Source organism: Accipiter gentilis, chromosome 9 (assembly GCF_929443795.1).
Source record: "Accipiter gentilis chromosome 9, bAccGen1.1, whole genome shotgun sequence".
Classification (NCBI taxonomy): domain Eukaryota; kingdom Metazoa; phylum Chordata; class Aves; order Accipitriformes; family Accipitridae; genus Astur; species Astur gentilis.
The window spans coordinates 33,580,873-33,604,459 of record NC_064888.1 but is presented as its reverse complement, the minus strand read 5'-3'; the positions used below and the strand labels follow the sequence as shown (position 1 = coordinate 33,604,459).

At 37.9% G+C, this 23,587-nt stretch overlaps 1 protein-coding gene across 4 annotated transcripts in view; it reads right to left on the bottom strand.

The window, feature by feature from the left end:
- VTI1A (vesicle transport through interaction with t-SNAREs 1A) overlaps nucleotides 1-23,587 on the bottom strand; it is a 275,440-nt gene that overhangs the window by 247,417 nt on the left and 4,436 nt on the right. For all 4 annotated transcript variants that reach the window (XM_049811150.1, XM_049811152.1, XM_049811148.1 and 1 more), the window contains exons 2-3: nucleotides 19,797-19,855; nucleotides 13,914-14,024 (exon numbers count right to left, since the gene is read on the bottom strand). In XM_049811150.1, coding sequence (XP_049667107.1) covers nucleotides 13,914-14,024; nucleotides 19,797-19,855 — 170 coding nt within the window. The remainder of the gene's footprint in view (nucleotides 1-13,913; nucleotides 14,025-19,796; nucleotides 19,856-23,587) is intronic.

Below are 23,587 nucleotides of genomic sequence, written 5' to 3'. Positions count from 1 at the left end.
CACTCTAACATTTTAAAATAGTTTTACTGGTTTACTGCCCTTGAGTCACACTTACAAGCCCTGAATCATTGGCAAGTCAGGAATGAACAGGTGATATTGCAGAAAGATTCAGAAGGTACTAGGCGAACATGAAAAAGAAAAAGAATTAGAAGAAAAAACACCCTCTCAGCTGTAGTCATTTAAGTAGGAACACCACAGAGAAAAGCTCTTAAGTGCAAATCTTTCTTATTGCAGCGTTACTTTCAGTGGCACATGAAACAGCAATGATAACAGGCTCAAAAAAAACTTTGAAAATAAAGTTAAAAGATACATGTAACTTAAAACTAACATCTTTTCCTACACAGAAAGGTTAAATTGTGGGGTTGACATTTGCATTTGTTACGTTGTCAACATTTCCTGCCTATCAGCCTATGTACAAACAATATCTAAAGATGTCATCTACATATTTATACCAAAGGAGTTTATGAACAAGACCTGTCAGTATATTTTAACACCTTTCCAAAACGTCAGCTTTCATCAGGTATAAACACAACATGTTTAATTTATTAGTTTGGTTTAATATAAAAAGTTGACAATCATATGTCACCATAACTATTGATAAGGTAAATAAGGACTACAGGAAAACGTCAAAAAGTTATTAAAATATTTCTCAGCTTCCTGAATCAAATTGCATTCATTGGCTTTTTTCTGTCAATAAGTGCATCACACATTTTTCTTCATATGGCTATTTTTGAAGTGATGTGTCCAACAGTGAAGTTTACAGACAGAGTATAATTCTTGGAGAATCTGAATTCCATTTTGACTGGTTTGGGCAGGGGAAAGGGCTTTGTTTAACGTTAAAAAAAACCACACAAACACACAAATTCGTTCACCTGTATTTAAACACACACCAAAGATTTCTTCTTCTGATCTAAAATATACTAAGCCTACATAAAAGTTAAAATATAAGGCACAACAAACTTCAAATACAACTCTGAAATTGAGCAAAGCAATACATTTGTTTTCACTTTCTACAGAAGGTGCTTGATTCAACTCCCTCAAGAGGATTGCTGCTATCAAAGGTCCACCTTCTTTGTTTATTATGTCAGAACGACAACCTATTCTCACTTCTTTCTTGATATTTCCCCCAAAAAATGTAACAGAGGGCAGTACAGCCTCATTTCAAGAATTTCATTCCCCCCACCACTACACAGCCAAACACTTCATCAGTAATTCATTCCAAACAGATTGCAACAGCTTGCTCTATAGGGAAAAAAAACCCAAAAGCCTTATTTATCTGAATGCAAGGATAAACTCCATTAGTTCAAACACTCCTGCCCAAGCCAAACCCTGGCCAAATTACAGCCAGTAGCACAGAAGAGTTTAGAGGCGGCGGGGGGCAGAAATAGAGAAAGGACTTTGTTGACAGCATCTCTCCTTGCTGGAAGAGGCTTTTCTTTTCTTCAGCAAGTCCCACTCTACACCTCAGCATAGGACAGGGAGAAGAATTTTACTATTATACAGCCAAGCTGATACTAGGATTTGATACTATGGACATCAAGAAGTATGGCATCCACAGCCTCTTAAGTATTCTGTAAAACTTACCTGGCAGGGATAAGGATAGCGATTTCTTAGAATACACCAGACATGTTGAACGTCCCCTTGAAGACCTGATTTGGATCTCCTGTTGCTTAGATAACAGGAATTTTACTAACTCATGTCACTTTTACATCAAAATCACAAATGCAGTGAGTACAGTTGGGGAGCCAGATATGGAATATCATAAGTATCAGCCACTAATCCTTTGTTGGTATCAGAAATTTAATGCTCAAGACCTTGAAAGTGCATTGGATATGATGGAAAACCAGAGGCCTTGTTACTCTGCTCAAATGACAACTAGGTGAAAGAATTGACACATGATCCACCGTAAGTGATCTTTACATACTATTCAAACCCATTGAAAAGACAATTTTCAAAAATGGAAGAAGTCCAAATTTACTAATAACCAGATTTCAGGCTACAGAAGGACACACCCTGGTTTCTTTTGTTTGAAATACGGTATGAGAAGGGGAATGAAAATTTCCAAAGGGCCCAAATCTTCCACAAAGGAAGGACGGACCTCAAAAGATAGACTTGCTCCAAAAGGGTACATTTAACTACATCAGAACAGGTACCATCTTGGAGTTTTTCCACTATTGTTTCTGCAGTGTACGTGATTTCATGTTTTATCACAGAATAGATTTAGCCCATTTCTTAGACCAAACATCCTCACTTCAACATGGCTCAAAGCTGTCTGAAATACCAGTAGTTAGTTCAGACACTTATTTCTGTGTTTGGTACACACGTGAAATGGAGTTTCCAGTTCATTTTCTTCAAAAAAGCAATCCTATTCAGACTCACGTGCAGTGAGGAAAGCTGGGGGATTCACTTCAAAATCACAGTACTGCCAAACCAAACCCCACCACTGTACATGCAGGTGGGAGAAAAGTCCTCAGCTAAGACATTTCTTAAAACATACAAATGGTTTGCAAACTTGTCCTAGATGAGAGAAGGGAACTCAGCAGATGACTTTAGCAACACAGTACTTTTTAGGTAGAAAATAAAAGTGAAAACTTTCAAAATTTGTCCCAGAAAGAGAAGCAGAAAAAGAAAAGTGAAAATGGGGAGGGAGAGGAACAAATTTTCCTCATGCTCATTCTAAAATTCATGCATTTTAAATCAAGATCTCTACAGGGCACAAGTGCTGAGCCACCAATCTGCATTCCTGAATGCTGGACATATAGCTCATGAATGGAAATAGGGGACCTTAACAACACATTTGAAACTGACTCCAAGTATGGGTCAGAAGAAAGATGCAGCCTAGGTGCCTTCAGCTGAAATAGAGATCTAACAGGAGGGCAACATGACAAAAGGTGAGGAAAAAGACAAAAGGAGCACTAAGGGTTTAAAAAGGCTGGGAAAGCGATTCAGGTTAGCAACCCCTAACATAATCCTGACCTTGCTGTAACTTTTTACCTTGATTTAGTTGACTGAACTAACTTTGTGGGAAGCTTACAGAACTGAACCGCAGAGTCTGATTTCTCCTGAAGACTGGGCAGAAAGAAGAGGAAATCACATGGTCACTTAGTCAGTCATTACAAATCAAACATTTTTTTAATAAAAAAAATAATCCTAGAACTATAGTTAAGACCCCATCTTAGCATTATTAGTTTTACTCCCAACCACATTAATCCTAGATAAATACTTCTCAGTCCTTTTTTAAGGATGCTAAAAATTATAACAGATGAAAATCTGTAGTTTCAAAGACAGCTGCTAGTGGAACAATCCATAATATTGAAACTAACCTATATTTCTTAAACAACCAAAACAAAAATAATCACAAGAAACACATCAACATAACAACTCAGTTCTTTGCATATTTCTATTTAGTTAATACTTGCTATCGCAGTGCCAAAGACCTGCACTCATGTTTGAGAAACCTTTTGTGCTAGACGCTCTACAAATAGGGATCCCCATGTCAAAATATTTGCAGTTACACGTCCCAAAATATCAACCATCATTATGGAAAGTTACTTGTCAAATTTTGAAATAAGAGAATTTGCTTTGATATTAATGCCATTATTCTCTCTTAAATCAAATATTAAATACCACTTTTTTCCTGGTTGGTGATACACCCTTGTAAAGGTTACAGTTCGATTTAATAATGGCTCAGTCTTCTACTCATGAATCAGTGGAAAGGAAGGTGCTGTCTTCATAATGCAGGAGCATTTTCTATCTACAGCCCAAGCCAAGACCCACCAAACACAATACAAGCCGTTGACTTGCCAGAATTCACATTTGAGTCTTTAGTGAACAGGTGCAAAGTCTGCAATTGCAATTCAGTGTTTTCCAAAAGCCTACCTAACGTGTTTCTATGCTAAACAGGAGAGTACATTGGCAAACACTACCCTCATTCATTCTAGTCTTAAATTCTCTGAAAAAAAACAACAAAAAAAAAAAACAAACTAAGGACATGATGGAAACTTGTGGGGATTCAGAAAGTAAGCACAAATGCCACTCAATGGGAAATATGCAAAGCCTACACACACACTCCCCAGTTTCTTTCTCTTTATACACCAGGCACCAAATATTTAACTAGCAAAAACCATTTTTCATTAAGCCCATCAGAAATGGTCAAATGTTGCTATAGTAGGAAAAATTACTCTGATCTACTACTAATCCCAGAAGCCACCTGCTATATTCCTTTTTACTATCTGTTCCTTATATTTCTACTCTAATCTTCATCGATCAGCTCTTTTAGGAGTGAAACCTCTGCAGTATTTATTAAATATTGGAAAAGGCTTGTTTTTCTAGCACTGGCACCCTAAAGGCAGTTTATAAAAAGCAAATGAAAAGTAAGGGAGGTGCCGTATTTGATCCACTTATTATAAATGTATACAAGCATTAAATTGTCAAATGTACAACTTACAGATCCTCTAGCCTTTGCAGGGATTTCCTCCCTAGCTGAGTAAGAACAGCAAGCTTAAACAGACTTTGTGGCCAAGAACCACTTTTTGTTGTGGTTTGTACAGCAGCTTTAAGGGAAGCTGACTGTACTTGGGAGTGACTACTAAATGATTGCAGAATACAAATAAAAAGTTACCAAACAAAAGAACAGAGATATTCACACTTTTTCCATATGCTTCCCACAGTAAAGAACATTACAAGGCGGGGGGGAGGGGATCATTCTAATACACTTCCAGCTGCATTTTTTTGCTTTGTATTCCTTCCTCACCAAGTCTTAAGCCAGATACAAGACATCTCCACTGCTGTAAAAGTACGTCTCCTTTTACCTGTGCTAGCCAGTTATAAAGAACCATAAAGTTCCCTCTGTGTTTGCTACTAGTATGTTAAAAATAGCCAGCTTAGAGCACAAAATGGGAAGCTTTTATCAGTGAGAAAAACATTGTGTGGTTTAGTTAATAGCATTTTAAAATATTTTCAACTTGTCAATATTGAATAAATTTAATATTTTTCAGGACAAATGAAGTCTGCCTACACAATGAAATAGCACTCTATCCAACACTGAAGACATCTGCCTCAATATCTACTTTGTTCTCAGGTTAGACAGTTTGGGGGAGGGGCAGCAACAAAAATTTACTATTTTGGTTAAATTCAACTGTAATTTGTAAGGAAAAAAGATAGAATGAACTGATTTAATAATTTTCCTTAAGAATCCCTGACATTATCAAATTCATACTAACATGTTAGTTCTTCACAAAGACTTTTTAATCCATTATAGTAGTTCTCTTGAGAGACAAGCCAGAAACAGAATTTAACCAAACTGTGCTTCTATTGCACTAAATTTCAGTATTCCACGTCTGGAAACCTGAGATCATAAAAATAAAACTATGCAAAACATGATACTTGGCAACTTCAATTTCTTGTGAAACACACAGAAGTTAACACATAACATCACTAAATCAGCACTACAGAAAGCATCAGAAAGAAAGAGAGAATACATCCATCACTGTTCTTCATTTCGCTTATTAACAAATCTAGAATATATTTGCATTTACAGGAATTTTTAACTGGCACAGAAGAATTTTTACTAAGCCAATAACATTACCATAAATTTATAGCCTGTCTCCTGCTATTCTATGGCAAAGGTTTTCAGCAAAAACACAAGGTAACTAAAATATTATTTGTACTAGCAGAATATAATGAATGCTGTTATTTGTAATGTTTGACAGCTGTTTGAGAACCAGACATACAATATATTCAGTTATGCAAAGATATTTTTTTTATGTTCTAATATTTGCCTATGATGCAATCGGAATTTCAACAAGCGTTTAATATGTAATGATCATATAAAAATTTCTCCTTGAATTCTGATTGAGAAAATATCAAGATGAAGCACAAATCTCTTGAAGTTGGGTAGAAATAGCTACTTTTAACAGCAGTGCTTATATTTCAAGTTTCATTTCATGAAAGCAATGGAACCCAACAAGCAGGCAAAAAAAGCCATTAACCATACATTTGCCAAACTAATTTTTGACATGGGACAGTTAATCAGTCACCAATAAAAAGTTCACCATTTACCAGACAGCAGCTTCACCATGAAGGAAAGCTATTTTTGACCATGGCAATTAGTCTCCTCATGTTTCAAACACTAAATTTTATTTTCACATTAATTTTTAAAACTATGTGGCTTTAACTTAAAATAAACTGTACATCAAAAGAATGGAAAATAAACAGCCAGGAACACAATTTGACGAATTGGATTTATTTAGTTTATTTAGCTAAACAGGGTCCATTGGATCTCTTTAATAGGCTGACAGTTGCACTGGGCTGGTTAATAAAACATTCAACACAGTATCTTCAGCCAATATAGAAATGCAAATCCCACCAGAAATATTTTATTCATGAAACAGTAATTTCAGTTACTACCAAAGCAAAAAAAGAAAAAAAAGAAACGGGGGGGAAGAAGGGGCGGGGGGGGGGAGAAAAAGAAAGGACTTGCTTTGCAAACAAACAGTGCCATCTAGTGTCATTCCTGAACAAACAAATCAAGACATCCGAAAAGGGCTATAATTAATGCTTCCACTGACAAAACAGTACTTTCTCCCTATTTTTTTGCTTTATCAGTAGCACCTGTCTCTCCCTATTTTGCAGTCAAACACAAGTTAGCCTCGCTCTAGCTGGGGAAAAAAAAAAGAAAAACAACACATAAAGGAACTTGAGAGTGCAGTTCTAGTCTGAAAAGCAAGCATGTTAAAATGATGGGATTTTTTGCTCAGCTTGTCTGCTGTTCTTTCTTGAAAACTTTATGTTTCTAACACATGATAGAAACCAAATCAAACTTCTACTTATATGAGTGCAGATGAGCAATAGTGAAGGGAGAGTGAGATAGGCTCTGTTCTGTTTTAAACGTCATTGCATCCCACACCTATGTTCCAACTGTAGAACCTTTACTACTGCTCCTATCAAAAGCGGGACAGTGACAGCTTGCTTCTTTTTACATAACAGGTAGGGGAGTATCACTTGACTGAAATAAGAAACCACCAAGAAAGTGGGAAACATTAAAGCCTTCCTCCTTCTGCCCCCCTAAAACCAGCATTCACCTTCTGTATATGAAGACACTTTACTTACCAGCTGGCTAGAGGTAATTTGGGGCAGACATTGCTTCTTCCACTATCTGCTAGGAAGAACAGCAAACAGATTTAATTCTACTACTTTGAGAAGTTTTAACATAAGAACAAATTACATGGTAAATAGAGAAATGGTAGTTCTCTACCTGGGAAAGGCTGAGGGCTGGCATCCAGACACGTCTAACGACTGCCAGGTGAGAAAGCATGTTCAGTGAAAAAGGCAGAGCTGATGTCGTGCTAGATTTCTATTACATGCCTTAAAACATATTTTACAGAAGGATTTCATTCTGTCATAGACCACTTTTCAGCTTCATTTAATACAGAAACATTTTGTGTGTGAAGGGAGAAAGGAACGAAAGAGGCATGAATGCTTACAGTGCACTCTATGAGTCAGTATGCCTTTCATTCATAGCCCCCAGCCAGACACAAGAATTATCAGACTCACCAAATCACTTCCTGAGTGCACTTTTATTTGTATTCACCCAGCCAAGTCTAGTGCTCCACAAACTGTTTTTTTCTTAAAATCATGTGCATCACCCCGACCGTAACAGTCACTGACTTGCTGAAGGACCCCACAAACAGCATGCCACAAAACTCACCAGTCTTATCCCTATGTCTTAACAGATGAGCAACATCTCTGGAGAAAGACACACAGAATTTTCCTACGAGTATCAAGGTGAAGTCAGCTTAGAGGAATTAATTTTATTGACATTAAAAATTTGCTGCTTGGTTCCCCTTACCCAGCATATTCTCTTCAGACATTGTGTTACGAGATGCATCTTACTGGTCAAATATGGGAGGATTCTTTGTAAGCAATACTTACAGATTTATAAAACCCAGGAGGTAAGGTGTGCTTCACTGGTCTGGCCTCTCAGGAATCTCAGTTAAGACAATCATAACCCCTTAGGTTAATTACAATTTAAGCATGTTAACTGCCGTCTTTCACACTTTCCTCTAAGGAAAAGCATATTATCACTATTAAATTCCACAGTGACTTCAATTTCCTTCCTTCTCCATACTTCCACACAAAACTATAAAAAAAATCTTAAGATGTAAATAAATTAGGGCAAGTTTTCTACAGGGGATCTAAGTTATACCACCTCTTAATCTTTCATCAGAAACTCAGTTTAGGCCTTGCATGTTACAAAAAAAAACAAACAAAAACCAACATTCTTTCCTGTATCACTTTTTCCCCATTTAAAATAGCAGTATTATAAAGAAAGTCATTGCAAAATGTCAAATGCCTCCACCTTCTTCGACCACAAACCCGCCAAGGTGGGGACACAAGTAAAAACAAACTGAAGACAATGTGGAATTTGCCTCTATAGAAAAGAAGTTGGCCTAAAGTTCAGCAGCAGCCAATCAGACAAATATTGGATCAAAAGTTATTAGAAAAGGAACAGAGGAAAAAAAAAAAAAAGCACCTGTGTACAGAGCAGTTTGAGTACAGTGTAGAAGACTGATTACTTATCTCAAGAAGGCAACAGTATCTAAAAAAATGGCAGAGTGAAGGAACTTTTGTTCACAAAATGCTTTCTCAAAATTAGACTGCCAAAATACATGGTCAGATATTTCAAATTCTTTCCTCTGAAACTTAATCAGTTCAATCTCTTGTGCATTAAAACAAATCCTTCACAGCCCTGTTCAAAAGAGCTGTACTACTCACATAATGAAAACTAATCTGATTTCAAAAGTTTCAAATTTGTCAACAAGAGCAGGTTTTCACTACAGGCATGCGTGCTTGCCTGTGCAGGGTGCACGTTCATACATGATGTATGCACATGGTGGGTTCCCTGGTTTTAATAACGTCGTTGGGATACAACTACAAAGATGTACACATCTGTCCCACATACAGTTTATGAATTTGTAACTATAAAGCAATAATGCTTTTCTTTATAAGTCAAAATAATCCAGCACCAACAGCTGAGTCTCTAAACTTTTAGCTCAAACTGGAAAGCTAGGGAAGACTCTGGCCATAAAGATACAAGCCACTAACTTGTCATTTGACAAATGTCCTTCATTATGCTTATAGCCATATGAGTATCTGTCTGGGTAGGTGACTGAACCTGAAAAAAGGGTAGCAGTATTTGCAAAAAGCAGCCAGAATATAACTGGCACAGCTGTAGCAGTTGTTCAGGTGAGCTTCTGGACTGAGGTGGTACTTCAGAGTCACACAAAAGAGCTAACTTTATCAAATGAAATTCTATTGCTTATCTCCTTAAATGTTTTTAAAGCTTAACAGCAGTTGCCATTTTAACAATGATCTTAAACAGAACCTGTAGAAGGTATGAAATGTGAATATGTACCTTCACTATTGACTGAACTGAAGCTATTGTAAAATGCCAAAAATGTTTAAACGTTTAGTGAAGTTTTGTACAATGTATCTGTCTATATATCTATGACTTCTTCCCCCATTATTTCTGATTTTAAGTTGAAGGTGAGACTAACCAAAATCAGTACTAATCCTGAGTCTTTAAAAGGAAAGAGTACTGTCTCTTGGACTGATAACAATTGCTACCTGTAAAATTTGCCTCTGTGCTGCCATGACAGAATAGGAACAGTTCCTATGTCGCTTCCTTTATTTGATGGCTATTTTTCTTGTTGAATACACCTATCCCACTTTCAGCACTGATTGTGTAGTACTCATTTTTGTAATAGGAATATTACTGTGTAATACGGTCTTACTGGATTTTTATATTTCCTCATTTATTTGAATGCCTCATGCTTCAGCTGTAAGCTTTTCAGGAAAATGCCCACCATTTTTTTTCTCCTTTTTTTATGGTGCCCTGACGTTGAGCCAGTTCATGGCACCCGTGGGGTGAATACAAATGCTAGCAGATAACCACACATTTGCTAAGTTTATGTAGTTTCAGTTTCACATGAACTGGGATAGATTCAGGTCAAAGCATGTTTATAAAATCTGGAAAGCCTCTTACCACTGCATATCCCCACTGTTTAAGGATCACTGGCTATTTTCAGGTAACAATTAACAAAAAATACTGTATTTGAAAAAAAGAAACACCACCTATAGTCCATGTACTTAAAAGACTACAATAAAATATAAATCTTTTTTTGCATTCAGAACTTACTTCATGCAGGCAGTCACCATGGACATTCTACATCTGAAATTGTAAAAAAAAAATAATACAAGCTTAAAACACATAATGGTGCATCGGTGGGTGCAGGGAAAAGACCTGCTCGTAGGAAGATTGCTTTAAAACGCAGGAACTCTTTAGCAGGTGATCCCAAGACCTTCCTCAACCCAGAAAGCACCAAGTACGTGGTCTGCAACTCCACTTCGGGCCACAAGATAGAGCCATTACCACAGTCTCTGCAACCCAGCAAGCCTGGTCCCTGCAGGAGCCCCGGAGCCACCGCACGGCTGGGACTACAGCTTTCGGGACAACAGGAACGAAACCCCGCTATAAAAATGCTGTACTGGTATATACTACTGAAAATAAAATAATAAATCCAAGATTTACATCTGCAAGTTAAAAAAGACAGCGTAAGGTTTTTATTCTGGTTTGATACGTTTATCACACACAGTAAGCAAGCCTGAAACTTAGCCTTTTGAGGTGTATATAGCCTTTTTGCAAACAAGTATCCCTTTATGCTTGCTCTATTCTTACATTTCTCCCCAGGCATCTGCTCCCCATGAAAGACTGCACAGCACTGAGGCAAGCATCAGAAACCGCCGCTGCCGTAACTTGAGGTGCAATGCTTGCTTTGTTAATTTTCCCCAGCAGCGTTCACTGTGCTATGCCGAGTACTTTTAATGACAAACTTGAGCTATTCTTTTTTTCATTACCACTGTTCCTCTCCAAGAGGGAGGGCCAAGATGGAGCGAGGTGACTTTTTCTCCTCAGATATGTTTTAATGCAATTAGTGGGTTACCAACTACCCACGTGCAATACAGTGCATGGGGTAGATGTCATTGCGTCCACACACGCCTCTGGACTGCAGAGCACTGATAACTGGCTGCAGGGATGAGTCAAGATAACAAGGATTAGCAATGAGGGGAAGTAAATCTCCTATTTGCAATTTGTTCCTATTTGATTACAAAGTTAACAAGCCATGTTTGGAGTAACTTTTCAAAGTACAGCTTAACCAAGCTTAAAGCTATATATTCTGAAAAATACTTCTGGCATAGTAAATTGCATAAGAAAAAACCACTATATATTCATTAAGATGCCACAGCATGTAGTAAATAATATTAAAGTGATAGCCAGTGTTTTGTCATTATTACACATACTGTCCAAGATCAAATAAACTCACCAATTAGATATTACATGTCACGAATAAACCTTAATGTTGTCCATCCTGCAAGTAAAGAGTGGACAGTCCACATACCTCACGTTTCCTTCTCCTAACTTTTAAATATGTTGCTGTGCTGCTGTTTTCCACAACTGCTTGGGAGAGGGCAAATTTTCAAGATTCTATAAGGCATACAAATAACCACAAGATCAAAAGTCATTTTCATTATGATGAATATAAAACAAAACTACCAGATCCATTTCTGCATTCACTTCATGTTTGAAATATAGAACTTAATGAAAAAGACTGTATACTGTGGTATATAATTTTTGCAATTCATTTCACAGACATGATTTCTTTCAAATGAAACACACACTTCAAGATGATTGAGAAACGTCCTCTGATCAGTGCACACAGTACCTCACACAGAAAGAAAGGCCAAGCCAAATACAGCGGGATCCAGCTGAGATTCCAACTCCATTTATAAAGAACAACACTTAACTTTGCAAGCTCACATCTGCGTGCCTTTTGGAAGAGCTGAGAACTTTAACCAGCAAACCTGTAAGCTGATCACAACCCAAAATTGCCAGTATCATTTCCAGTTAAGTGTTTCCCTTCATCTAGAAAACTGAATTCATTTTAAAAGTACTTAGATCTGCTTTCCCTAAAGGTCTACTAAAGCTCTTACATAAACTCTAAATGCTTTGCTTACAGTCAAACAGGTCACAACTCATTCAGGACAATATTCAGGCAGAACACTCAAAAGCACTTTCATTTCAGCAAATATTTTCAACTTCCTACCTTCAGCAGCCCTGCAGCTTATAGAGTCAAAATAACATTTCCTTTCCTTCCTCATCTTCCGTCTTTGAACTCACAACCAAATCATTTTGTTAGATAGTTTCCAACAAGTTGCTATTTGACTGGAGAATAATCCAAAAAGAGTCTCAAACCCTCACATACAAACTTAGAAAAATGTTAGTACTTAGAAACTGGAATTATGTAGGGAATTTAGTTGTAACACTATTTTCTAGATAACTGAGATTTTTCCAAGCATAGCTGTTGTTTTCTTTCAGTACTTTGCTCCATCCTCCACTCAACTTTCTTTGCTTGATCTTCTGCTAAATGCCGTCCTTGGGTTTTGGGCTGTTGGGTTTTTTCCCATTATTACAATCTGTTCCTTCCTCTTTCTCATGTTGTTTTTGCTCCTTCACTCTCAGCACAAACTTACGTTCTTTCAATCACGTAACTCCTAGTGCTCTAATGCATTTCTTCCACACATGTTCATTTGTCCTGTTCCATAAAGAGTGTCCAGTTCTGAACACTCCCATAACCTATTGCCTGGGAATATGGAAGTACCAATTCCCCCATCTGCCCACATAGAGAAACATGCCAGCAACAAATATATGCTGATAGCGAATTCTCCCCCATCTGAGAAGATAAACAGCATTCACCATTGGTCCAGAAATTGCTCTCTCTTGGAAGCCACTGTTTAGCCAGTAGGGCCATACACACTTCCTATAGGGGAACAGCATGAGATTGTCTCAAAATTTTGATGCTAGTCTTTTTATCCTAACATTCTTCAAACTTTACAAAATTGCAACCATCTTCTAACACATTTTTGTGCAACTCCTCAACTTGGCAGAAGCACAGAGGAGTGACAGTCAGCTGGATTTCCTGGCTGCAGGTATAAACATTGACTTCCCGCCCCTGAAGGAATAAACTGCTGCCAGCAACCTGAGAAAATTCACGGTTCTCCAGTGAATGAAAAATACTGCCACTAGTTATTTTTTTCTCCCTACCCTGGAGGAACTGAGCTGCTGCCAATTAACACAGCATTTTCCTACACTTTGCAATCCCTTTGAACTTTTTCAGTATTAAAGAGGAAACAGTTTTGTCTCTGTGTAAATCTATTCAGTGCAAATCCTAGTCACAAAAAAGGACCGATAACTGTAGCAGAAGGCCCTAGACAAGGGAATCTTGTTAGTTTGCAACCATTACTTGAAAAATGTAGTATTTATAACCAATTTGTACAAAAGCCAAGAAGAATCTAAGTGCAATGGAAAAGAAATCAGAGAGACTAAGAAATGAAGTGCACATGAGAGAAACTACATTCAAAAATTCCATGGATTGGAGATCATATTGCTTTTCATGTTACTGCCCACATCACTACAAGCTCTCTTAAACAAACCATTATTTTCCACTCAGGGTATATTTACGTTACAACTTAAGTATTAATTCTGATGTTCTACCAGTCATTCCTTGAGAATTCGGATTAAAAGCTGACTCTTTTCCTACAGCATGAACACTCACAATGTTTAATGGCCCAGAAACAATTCAGATCCAGGGCAAAGGGACACAAGGCTAGAACTTGAATATTGGTATGAGACTGCTACAAAAAGAAAAGCTTCTCCTCCCCAGTTTGGTTGTCATCTGTCTATAAATTTATTAAGATACACACAGAACTCATCTCTCACACTAGTCAAAAACAACCTCTCAGTTGCCTTAATAACTGCATTATTGCCTTCTTTACGTAATATGTTAAAAACTCACAAAATCAGCTTCCAGTTTTCCCATTTCTTGTTTGTAGCTTCTCATTCGACTGCTGTACATTCCTCGGCTTTGAGGTGGGATCTCTCGAACTTCAAGTTCCATCTGCTCAAGCTAGCAAGTAAAAATAAAGATATGTAAATCAAAAGGGTAGTTAAAGCAAGGATGTATTTACCTAAATTGTTCACAAATACTACGAAGTACTCCTTCTTTATCAATAAAAATGTTTCTTATTCTGCAATATATAAACAATTCATCAAAATCTTTACACAGCCTTAAGTCAACAAAGAAGTGACAAAATTAATGACGTTAACACCTAGAAGGAATTATTCTAGTCAAACATTTCTGGATTTCAGTTCCAAATGTGATGAATACATTTTATTAAAAGAAAATAGTAAAACTGAGGTTAAATAACTTCCTGTAAATGAGCACAGTTCAGAAGAAAGCCTACCTCCACCTAGATGTGTGGTTTTGGAAACCCTTGGCTGAAAAAGGTGTTTTATTTATTTTTTATACACACCCACACAAACAGATGTGTTTACATATATATACATGTATATGTGTATATACATGTGTGTGTGCATATATATACATGTTTAAAGTTTTATTTACCACCAGCCTCTATGTTTAATAAAATAATTCTTGTTCTTTTAAATACTGCTTACTCAGCAGAATTACAAAGCCTGAACTGACTGCCTAAATCTACATCCCAAATCTGTATGTAGGTATATCAAATAGCTGAATTTCAGAGTTTAATGACAATACTATTCAAGAACTTGTATACAGTCGGATGCATTAAAATGTTGGAGATAGAATACATCTTTCAAAAGCTTTTTCTATTTATTCTTGCCATGTAGAATACTAAGTGGCCTCAAACACAAGAATATGGCACAGAGGTACAGAAAATCAAAAGGAGTAATAAACCAGGGCTGAGCTGCCTGCTAATTACCTGCCCACTGGGTCATAGAGCCTCCTCTACATGGTGCTGTCTGTTCGGGAATTCTATTTTGCACAGCTGAAGAATCCCTTACCTCCCTTTAAAATCTTTGCAACTTACTTTAAAAAGATAAAAGAATATCTCTCCTTGGTTGCTGTAGGCACCTGAAACAATATTTACTCACCTCCTGCTGATCTCAGTTCAGCAATATGGCATGGGAACAGAGATGCCTTTCAATTAGGGTCCCAAGCTACTGGTTACAGGTCTTCACAAGGGACAGCTACACTTTATTCCTATGTAATCGCTTGCTTACACTTTGAAATTTCATCTTCATGTCATAAGAAAAGCATCTGAATTTAATCAATGGAATTACCAGATACTCGAAAGTCATTCCGCCTGATCTGTTCTGATTATACAAAATTATATTCAATAATAAACTGTAAAACAGACTTTAATTAAATAGTCAGTAATGAATTGAAACGTACAAAGCAATTTCTAATTCTACGCAGTTCTTTGGCTCAGGCTTAACTTTCCAAAGTAGTATTCTAAAGTAAACTGATAGCTGGAATTAATGGATTATTTCTTATCAATTTCACCTGAATATATTTGATCTCAGATGTTCTATAAACATAGAAAACATTCCTCTCATATATATATAATTATATATGTAAGGTCAGGATATTTTAAGGAAGACTCAATTCTTATCTATTATATAAAAATGAAACCATCTCCCAGTGAATACAGAATTTGCAGCAAGGATCAGACCACAGTCCATCAAATCCAAAATATTCTTTCTAAAGAGTCAGTATCAGAGAGTGTAAGGTCCAGGGAACAATGATGAAGCATGCATATTTAGACTGACCAATGTTTAACACCTTTTTTTTTTCGTCATGAGATTAAATGGGTACACTTTGTGGCTGGGCCGATAAATTTCCATGCAAAGTCATGCAGAAGATAGTGGTCCAGGCAGGTGTGGACCTAAATGCAACCTAATTCCCTGCATCTTCCCTTTCAGGCCTCATATTATTGGTCACAAACCCATATTTTTCGTACACAAGCAAGAACAGAGCTAAATTCTACTTAAAGCTAAAAATAACCTGGCACTTAAATCTCAAAACATCTGTAGAAGCTCAAGTTTTCCTCAGAAAACCTACAAGCTCTGTTATTGCTGATGTTCAAACTTGCCACCACAGTGGTGAAGCTGAGTATTTTGGCACCTAACTCTTGCCCAAATTCACAAACCAGGCCCCATCATTAAAGCTCCTCAGGGGTTTAACCTAGTAGGTTTGCTCCTAACAATACCCAGTACACTCCCAATACCAAATACAGCATAAAGCAGAGCAGCCACTGGTATTTCCACTCAAAAATACAACAAAGTAAGGTAGTGCTGCTGATGTTGTCCATTGAGACCCCAAAATAAGTCTCCCCTTCCTGCAGGAACTTTTCCATATGAAATTGCTCTGGACAGTTGGTAGCATTTTATGAAACTTGTAAGCTTTGCTGTTTTATTCTGATTCTAAAGTCCCGGAACTAAAAAAGAGACCTATACTGAAAAAAAAAAGGTGTCTAAATAAGAATAACCTAGCATTTGCAACACTAAATTTATTTGCATTATTAAAAAGGCAAGTGTCTAGATATGAATAACCTAGCATTTGCAACACAACAATTTTGCGATGTGTCTTTCATAAAACAAAACATAAAGGCAAATAACACACAGACAGTTTTTCCTTCTTAAAAGTAGAATTTCACTCAAAAATGCTAATTCCAGCTCTTCTAGCACATGCTGGATTTTATACTCAAAGAATTTCCCTAAGGTTATCACAACATTCACCTTTCTTAAAAACCTGGTAAAAATAACATTCAGATACTCCACACAGGATGTAGAACGACAGGATTTCTCTCCAGAGATCTCTTACTCAACAGCGCTGGCTTGAAAAGGCAGCCTGAGAGTCTGAAAGTTTTGGTGTCAGTTCTGCACATAGATCGAATCAATTACACCAGTGATTTTACCCAAACAAAGTAGACAGTGTTTTAAAACAATCAATGGTTAGTCAATGTAAATAAATTATCTCTACAATAATATTTATCATACATGAGAGTGTTACTTCCTAGCGAAGTAGAGAAATAAAACAAAATCAGCTAAACCCAGCTCTGACTATACAAGACAGTGAAGCAAACCCATGTATGGAAACTATCAGTAGCAAGGAATTAGGTTTGTTTTGATTTTCTACTGTAGCCTTCAGTTTAAAAGAGGATCTTTTTAATCAGTTCTGTTATTAGCAGGTTTGTTCAAATTGATTTTTAAACCCAAGCCTTGACATTAATAACAAACATGTTAGGTAATTGCTTAAAGCCAATAATTGAATTAAGCACCTGTCTAGCAGCATTACCAACAAGATCTAAAACAAAAGCGTGACAGAAAAGCCAGTACATTAAATGAAGATTATCATTAGGATAAAAGTACAGATACAGGATTTACTTTTTAATCTTATAATAAATACTAATTTAGATGATCTTTTTCTGACATAAGAAGTAATGAGCCATTAACTCAATTTCTGCTCCTTCCAATGTAACTTTGAGTAGAAAACCAAATTTGAATGATTTTTCATCAGACCACCCATACTACAATTTCCCTGTACTGCTATGCTTTTTTGCCATGTCAAGTTAGTGAAAAGGAGATTAAAAACATTTCTAGATTTTACTTTCTTTCAGCTGTTTAAATATGAAAGTGCCCAAAAGGCCTTAATATATCTTCAGAACATCCTCATGAGATGGGACAGTAATTTTACATGATTCTCACTGAGAATACCAAATCAGAGAGGTTAGGTGCCTTGCCATCCTCACCGGGTAAACCTGCAGGGACTCATCCCAAGATCCAGCTTTCTTGGATGCTATTCCAATGCTCTGGTCCACAAGACTCATTTAATTCACCAGGTATGTCAACAAACACTCTAGAGGCCTTTTTCTTCCATGCCACTTTAAAAAAGTGAATTTCAGTACTACTGTTTAATTAGTAACCAAATCATTGATTCAAGTTGCTCAATTACATGAACTTTCAGGCTAGGACAACTAATCTCCTTTCCCTATTCTAACAGTCAGATTACATTTCTGACACTAGATAGACAAACTCACTTGCAAGCAATAAACAAAAGCAACTTCAGGCAAGGAAGTATTGGCCTTGTGGGCAGAAGTCAGTTTCAACTGTCACCAACACCTTTGCTCGGTTACTCCATGTCGTGGTTTAACCCCAGCCATCAGCTAAGCACCACACAGCTGCTCACTCACTCCCCCCATACCCAGTGGGATGGGGGAGAAAATCGGGAAAAGCAGCAAAACCCGTGGGTTGAGATAAGAATGGTTTAATAGAACAGAAAAGAAGAAAATGGTAATGATAACACTAATAAAATGACAACAGCAATAATAAAAGGATTGGAATGTACAAATGATGCGCAGGGCAATTGCTCATCACCTGCTGATCGACACCCAGTTAGTCCCCGAGCTGAGATCCCCTGCCCCCAGTCCCCCCAGTTCCTATACTGGATGTGACGTCCCATGGTATGGAATACACCGTTGGCCAGTTTGGGTCAGCTGCCCTGGCTGTGTCCTGTGCCAACTTCTTGTGCCCCTCCAGCTTTCTCGCTGGCTGGGGATGAGACGCTGAAAAATCCTTGACTTTAGTCTAAACACTACTTAGCAACAACTGAAAACATCAGTGTGTTATCAACATTCTTCACATACTGAACTCAAAACATAGCACTGTACCAGCTACTAGGAAGACAATTAACTCTATCCCAGCTGAAACCAGGACACTCCACATCTACAAAACTTTTACTTTTATACGCCATCCAGATGGAGGACATGACAGGCTGTAATGGGAACAAAATTTAAAAAAAAAAAAAGTCACAGTTGCTTAACGCATATTGCTTTCTTCTGTCAGTGCAAACCACTTATGCTTAGTTAACATATATACTCTTCTTGGATCACTAACCCACACTATCATTTCCCCCTTGACCTCAAACAACTAAATATCTTTATGCCTTACTTGCTACGTTTTTTTTATTCAGTTTTGGGCCCCTCACTACAGGAAAGACATTGGGTTGCTGGAGCGTGTCCAGAGAAGGGCAACCAAGCTGGTGAGGGGCCTGGATCACAAGTCTTATGAGGAGCGGCTGAGGGAACTGGGGCTGTTTAGTTTGGAGAAAAAGAAGCTGAGGGGAGACCTGATCGCTCTCTACAACTACCTGAAGGGGTGTTGTAGTGAGGTGTGTGCTGGTCTCTTCTGTCAGGTGGCTGGAGATAGGACGAGAGGAAATGGCCTCAAGGTGCGGCAAGGGAGGTTTAAGTTGGATATTGGGAAAAATTTCTTTACTGAAAGGGTTGTCAGACATTGGAACAGACTGCCCAGGGAAGTGGTTGAGTCACCATCCCCGGAGGCATTCAAAAAGCACATAGACGGGGTACTCCATAACATGGTTTAGTGGGCATGGATGATGGTTGGACTCGATGATCTTGAAGATCTTTTCCAACCTAAATGATTCTATGATTCTATAAGAGAGAAAAATAGTATTTACTGCTCTACAACACAATCAGATTAAAACCAGTAGATGCATGGGTCTTACAAGAAAAAAAACAAACAGTCCGAGTGTGTAAATATTTAATTTGATTCCTAAAGTAAAAGACCTAATCCACAACTCAAAGCCTGTAGCAGCCTGTAATAGCTTACAGCAATAATGCAAACCTTAAATCGCTTATCACAAGATTAAAAAAGGATACACTTCCCTTTGGTATTTCATATACTCAAATAAGAACTATTTCAAAAATATTATTTCATTTTCTAACATATTATTGTTAAGTGGTTTTAGGGCCTCGTGTGTGTTAAACGTTACCGCTAATGATCCTATTATTTTCGCTAGGAATTTGCAGTTAACAGATGAAAAGCCAGAACGTACCAGTTCCCTTGCTTCTTCGAGCTGTTTCTCAACATTTGCAACCATCTGCTTCTTCTCATCTGAAATAGAATTGTGAAAATACCAATATAATTGTGCTCTTGCCATGGAAGAAAAACATACCATTTCAAAAGCTTATATGTATCAGTTAAAACTGACTCAAGGGATTTATTCTGTGTGACATCATCATGCACTGTGATACCCACATTTGTAATTAAAAAAAAAACAAACAAAGGAGACTGGAGAATCCTTGAAGTCTTCTGCTTTTGTTATGCAGCATTTGCTAGTTAGGAAAGCAGTTACAGCTGCTCCAGGTACAGGAGTTATGCCTCAGCAGGCACTTGCTGGGTGTACACAAATGCAAGAAAAGGCACATACTTACTCCAAATGGAAAAAAATATATGGTTTAAGAACAAAGGCTTATCCTATTTATTTGCAAAATACAAGATGCACAAAACCAAGCATCCCGCTTACAATGAATCCAGGTACTGAAGAAAAATGAGTTTTCTATTCCCCTGCTCCTAGGCTGGGTCTAGAACCGTTTATTTTGCTTCAACAGAACCAAAATGAAATGCTGTGGGAACTACAAGAAAACCACTGTCTTCTAGCAGCAGTAAAAATTTGAACTAGTAATAAAAGATGAAAATTTAAAAAAAATTAAAATCAGTTATAAGCTATATGCAGCAATCATCATCTGCCAGGTTCACCAACAAGTCTATATCCCAGCTATAGAGAGCATGTCTGACTTTCGACCTGCCTCTAACCATCCATTCTCAGGCAGAGAATCCAATATTAACTGAGATTCAGTGTCACATCTGCCAAATATTCCAACTGCTTGACCACTTGGTTTGTTTCAGCATGAAAGGGAACTTGCTGAGGAATATTCAGTCACTGGTTAATAAAAAGTCCCCACGTTGCTTAATTACTGTGGGCATTCAGGGGCTTCAATAGTACTTCAATTGGGGCTTCAATAGTACTTCAATTTCCATTGCCTTTTGCATCACCTTGTGACCCTCTCATGGCCAAATCTTCCATCCTTCAGACTGTAAATCCACCCATTGTCTCAATGAAGTTAATAACAAAACTCTGCACATACAACCCTTTATACCACTGTTCGTTTGAAACCAAGAGCATCATGAGACCTCTGTGCGGGTGGTTTGCCTGATAAAAAGTGAATTGCACAAAAGTATGTCCCGTCATTGCTCCTCAGAGATCATGATGGATACATCTACGTTTGCAAAAGAGACTTTATTGTGTATCTTCAGACTTCATGGTTTTCTTTTTTAGCCTGAATTCCTTTGCTTCTCTTCCACATGATCTCTTTGTATCATAAAATTGACAAATTAAAGACCAAAAGGGACAATGTGATGATCTTTGATCCTCTGCATGCCACAAGCTACTGAATTTCAAGAGGGAACCCTTTATTAAATGTATATAATTTAGCTTCTCACAGGCTGAAATGCTTTATTTTTAAGCAGGCTTAGTGCCACAGGCAGGAATCAGGGATGCTGAGGTAGCAACCAAAACCAGAATTTCTGCCACATAAAGGTAAAATGTGCCCTTAAAACAATCTTCTTTAAAAGCAACAGAACTACCTCTGAAAGGACTGTATTGCTACAGAGGTTTTGGTGAAACATCCCCAGCTTAAGCAAGTCATATTTAAGATAATGCAGAGATTTTTGCAAATAACCAGCTGACTTCTGAGGATACACCGTCCCACATATGGCAGATTCACAAGAACAAATTACATGCACCGAGTTATCACCGAAGAAGCTGCTATAGTATTGTAGAACATGTGGGCAATTCATTTACAGTCCAAAACCCGAGTGGAAAATTCCTCTCGGAGAAGCCCAAGTTCACAAGAATGTGTTACAGCCAACTGGAGAGGCAGCAAAGACTCCTTCAGAGATTGAGCTGGATAAGCAAGTGGTCCAGTGCTGATGAGGTTCACCTAAAGTTGAGACTGTCTCAGGCTCTGACTCCACTATATCCTATATGAACACTATATGAACAAATCAAGGTGTTTCTGGGTGGCAGCAGTAAGAACGGAACAGCACTACATCTGGCAAAACATAGGTAGAATACCATCTCGAAGAACACTGAAGTCCTCTGAGTAAAGGCAATTCTGCCAGTGACACAAGTGATAAGGAGGCACTTAAATCCTCCCACAAATTAAAAGTTAGATCTCACCTCTAAGTCCTTCCAGTTTCCCTTCTTAACCTTGAAAGAGGCCCAGAATTTCATCAAGTAATCCTCTCTACAAAGCTAAACCCATGGAAAAAACAGCACCTTTCTTGCAAATCTGGAATTCACACTGCCACATCTGGTGGGTTCTACTACAGCAGAAGATGTAGGAAATGCTTATTTCTGTGCTGCACTTTTACTTCTCTGCTAGTAATGTCTGTCTTTAATTCCCCACCAGGTTCTCATTATGGCCAGAAAACATAATGGTTAGTGATTTATCTTCCTAACATAACTAAACCCAAAAGAAAAGAGAATCTGCCACTTGTTTGCCTGCACATTTCAATTTTCCTACCCAGCATCCCAAAACACATCTGTTCTTTCCTTCATTTGGAGGCGGGCAAGATGACAATGAACAAAAGGAAAAACAATGTAAGATATGAAACATACATTGCCATTTTATTGAAGGTGAAATAAAATTTAAAAATATAGCAGCATAAAATAAATGTACTATAGCAATTTCAGTATTTCCCTAAGTTTTACTGGATTACAATTTCCATACACGTTAAGTAAGCTGAAATTTAGGGATATAAAGTTGGGGTCTGGGGGAAGATAATTCATGCTGTACAAATTCTGTGTGTAATTGCGATGACAAAAATTACCTAGCACTCCACCTACAAGTAAGATCTTACCTACCCACAAAGATATTAAGCTATAGACCTTTGGCCGGGAAAACCCATTAGTACACAAGGAGGTCTGGCTGAAACTGCTCCTATAAAATTGAGGAGCTATTCAAATGATCTTCAATGGTTTAGTTAATTAAACTTTAACCCAACTCCAGAGTTGCATTTTAACATCGTCTCAGATTTATCAATACATCATCACCCAGCTCCCTCTCTGGGAGCGAGACCTACTGACAAGCAGCCTTTGTTGTTCCTTCAAACACAGATGTGTGAGCAAGCCCATGGCAACACCCCAGCACTGCAGCTTTGGAGCAATATTTCACGGACTTCCAGGAAAGCAGCTGAACTTGTTGCAACTGCTGATCCTCTAGGGCACACAATACCATGTAGTCCCCAGAGCAAGAAGGGGTGGCAGGATCCAGCAGGGTCACTTTGGTAAGGAAAAGCAAGCCTAACAAAGTATCACCCACTTGGTTTTGCTCTCCTCTCTTCCTCTAGCCACATCCACGTAAAATCCTGGTGGGAGCATGCTGCCTGGAGCCACTTGCCTGCAGGAGTGCCAATACCTCTAGGCCTGTTGTTGATATCAGCAACAAAGCATGGACTGCTGCAACACTGTCAATCAGAAAGCACTTGCTGGCATGGTTTTCAAACCATTTACTTTCAGTTTTACTGCCACGGTTAAGCTAAGGAAACAACTTACTTCACAGTCAGAACCCCCATAGAAAGGAGGGCACAATGTCCACAGGATGGCTTGCTCGGAAACAACAGATGAGGTCAGAGGGAGTTACTCAGAGTAAGAGAAGCTTGCTACTAATCTAGTAGATCAGGACAAACAAGTTACAATCCAATTAAAGATCCTCATATTACTAACTGTATTACTCCACTGCATCTTAGTAGTTTTCAATCTGCCTACTTGATCATTTCCTT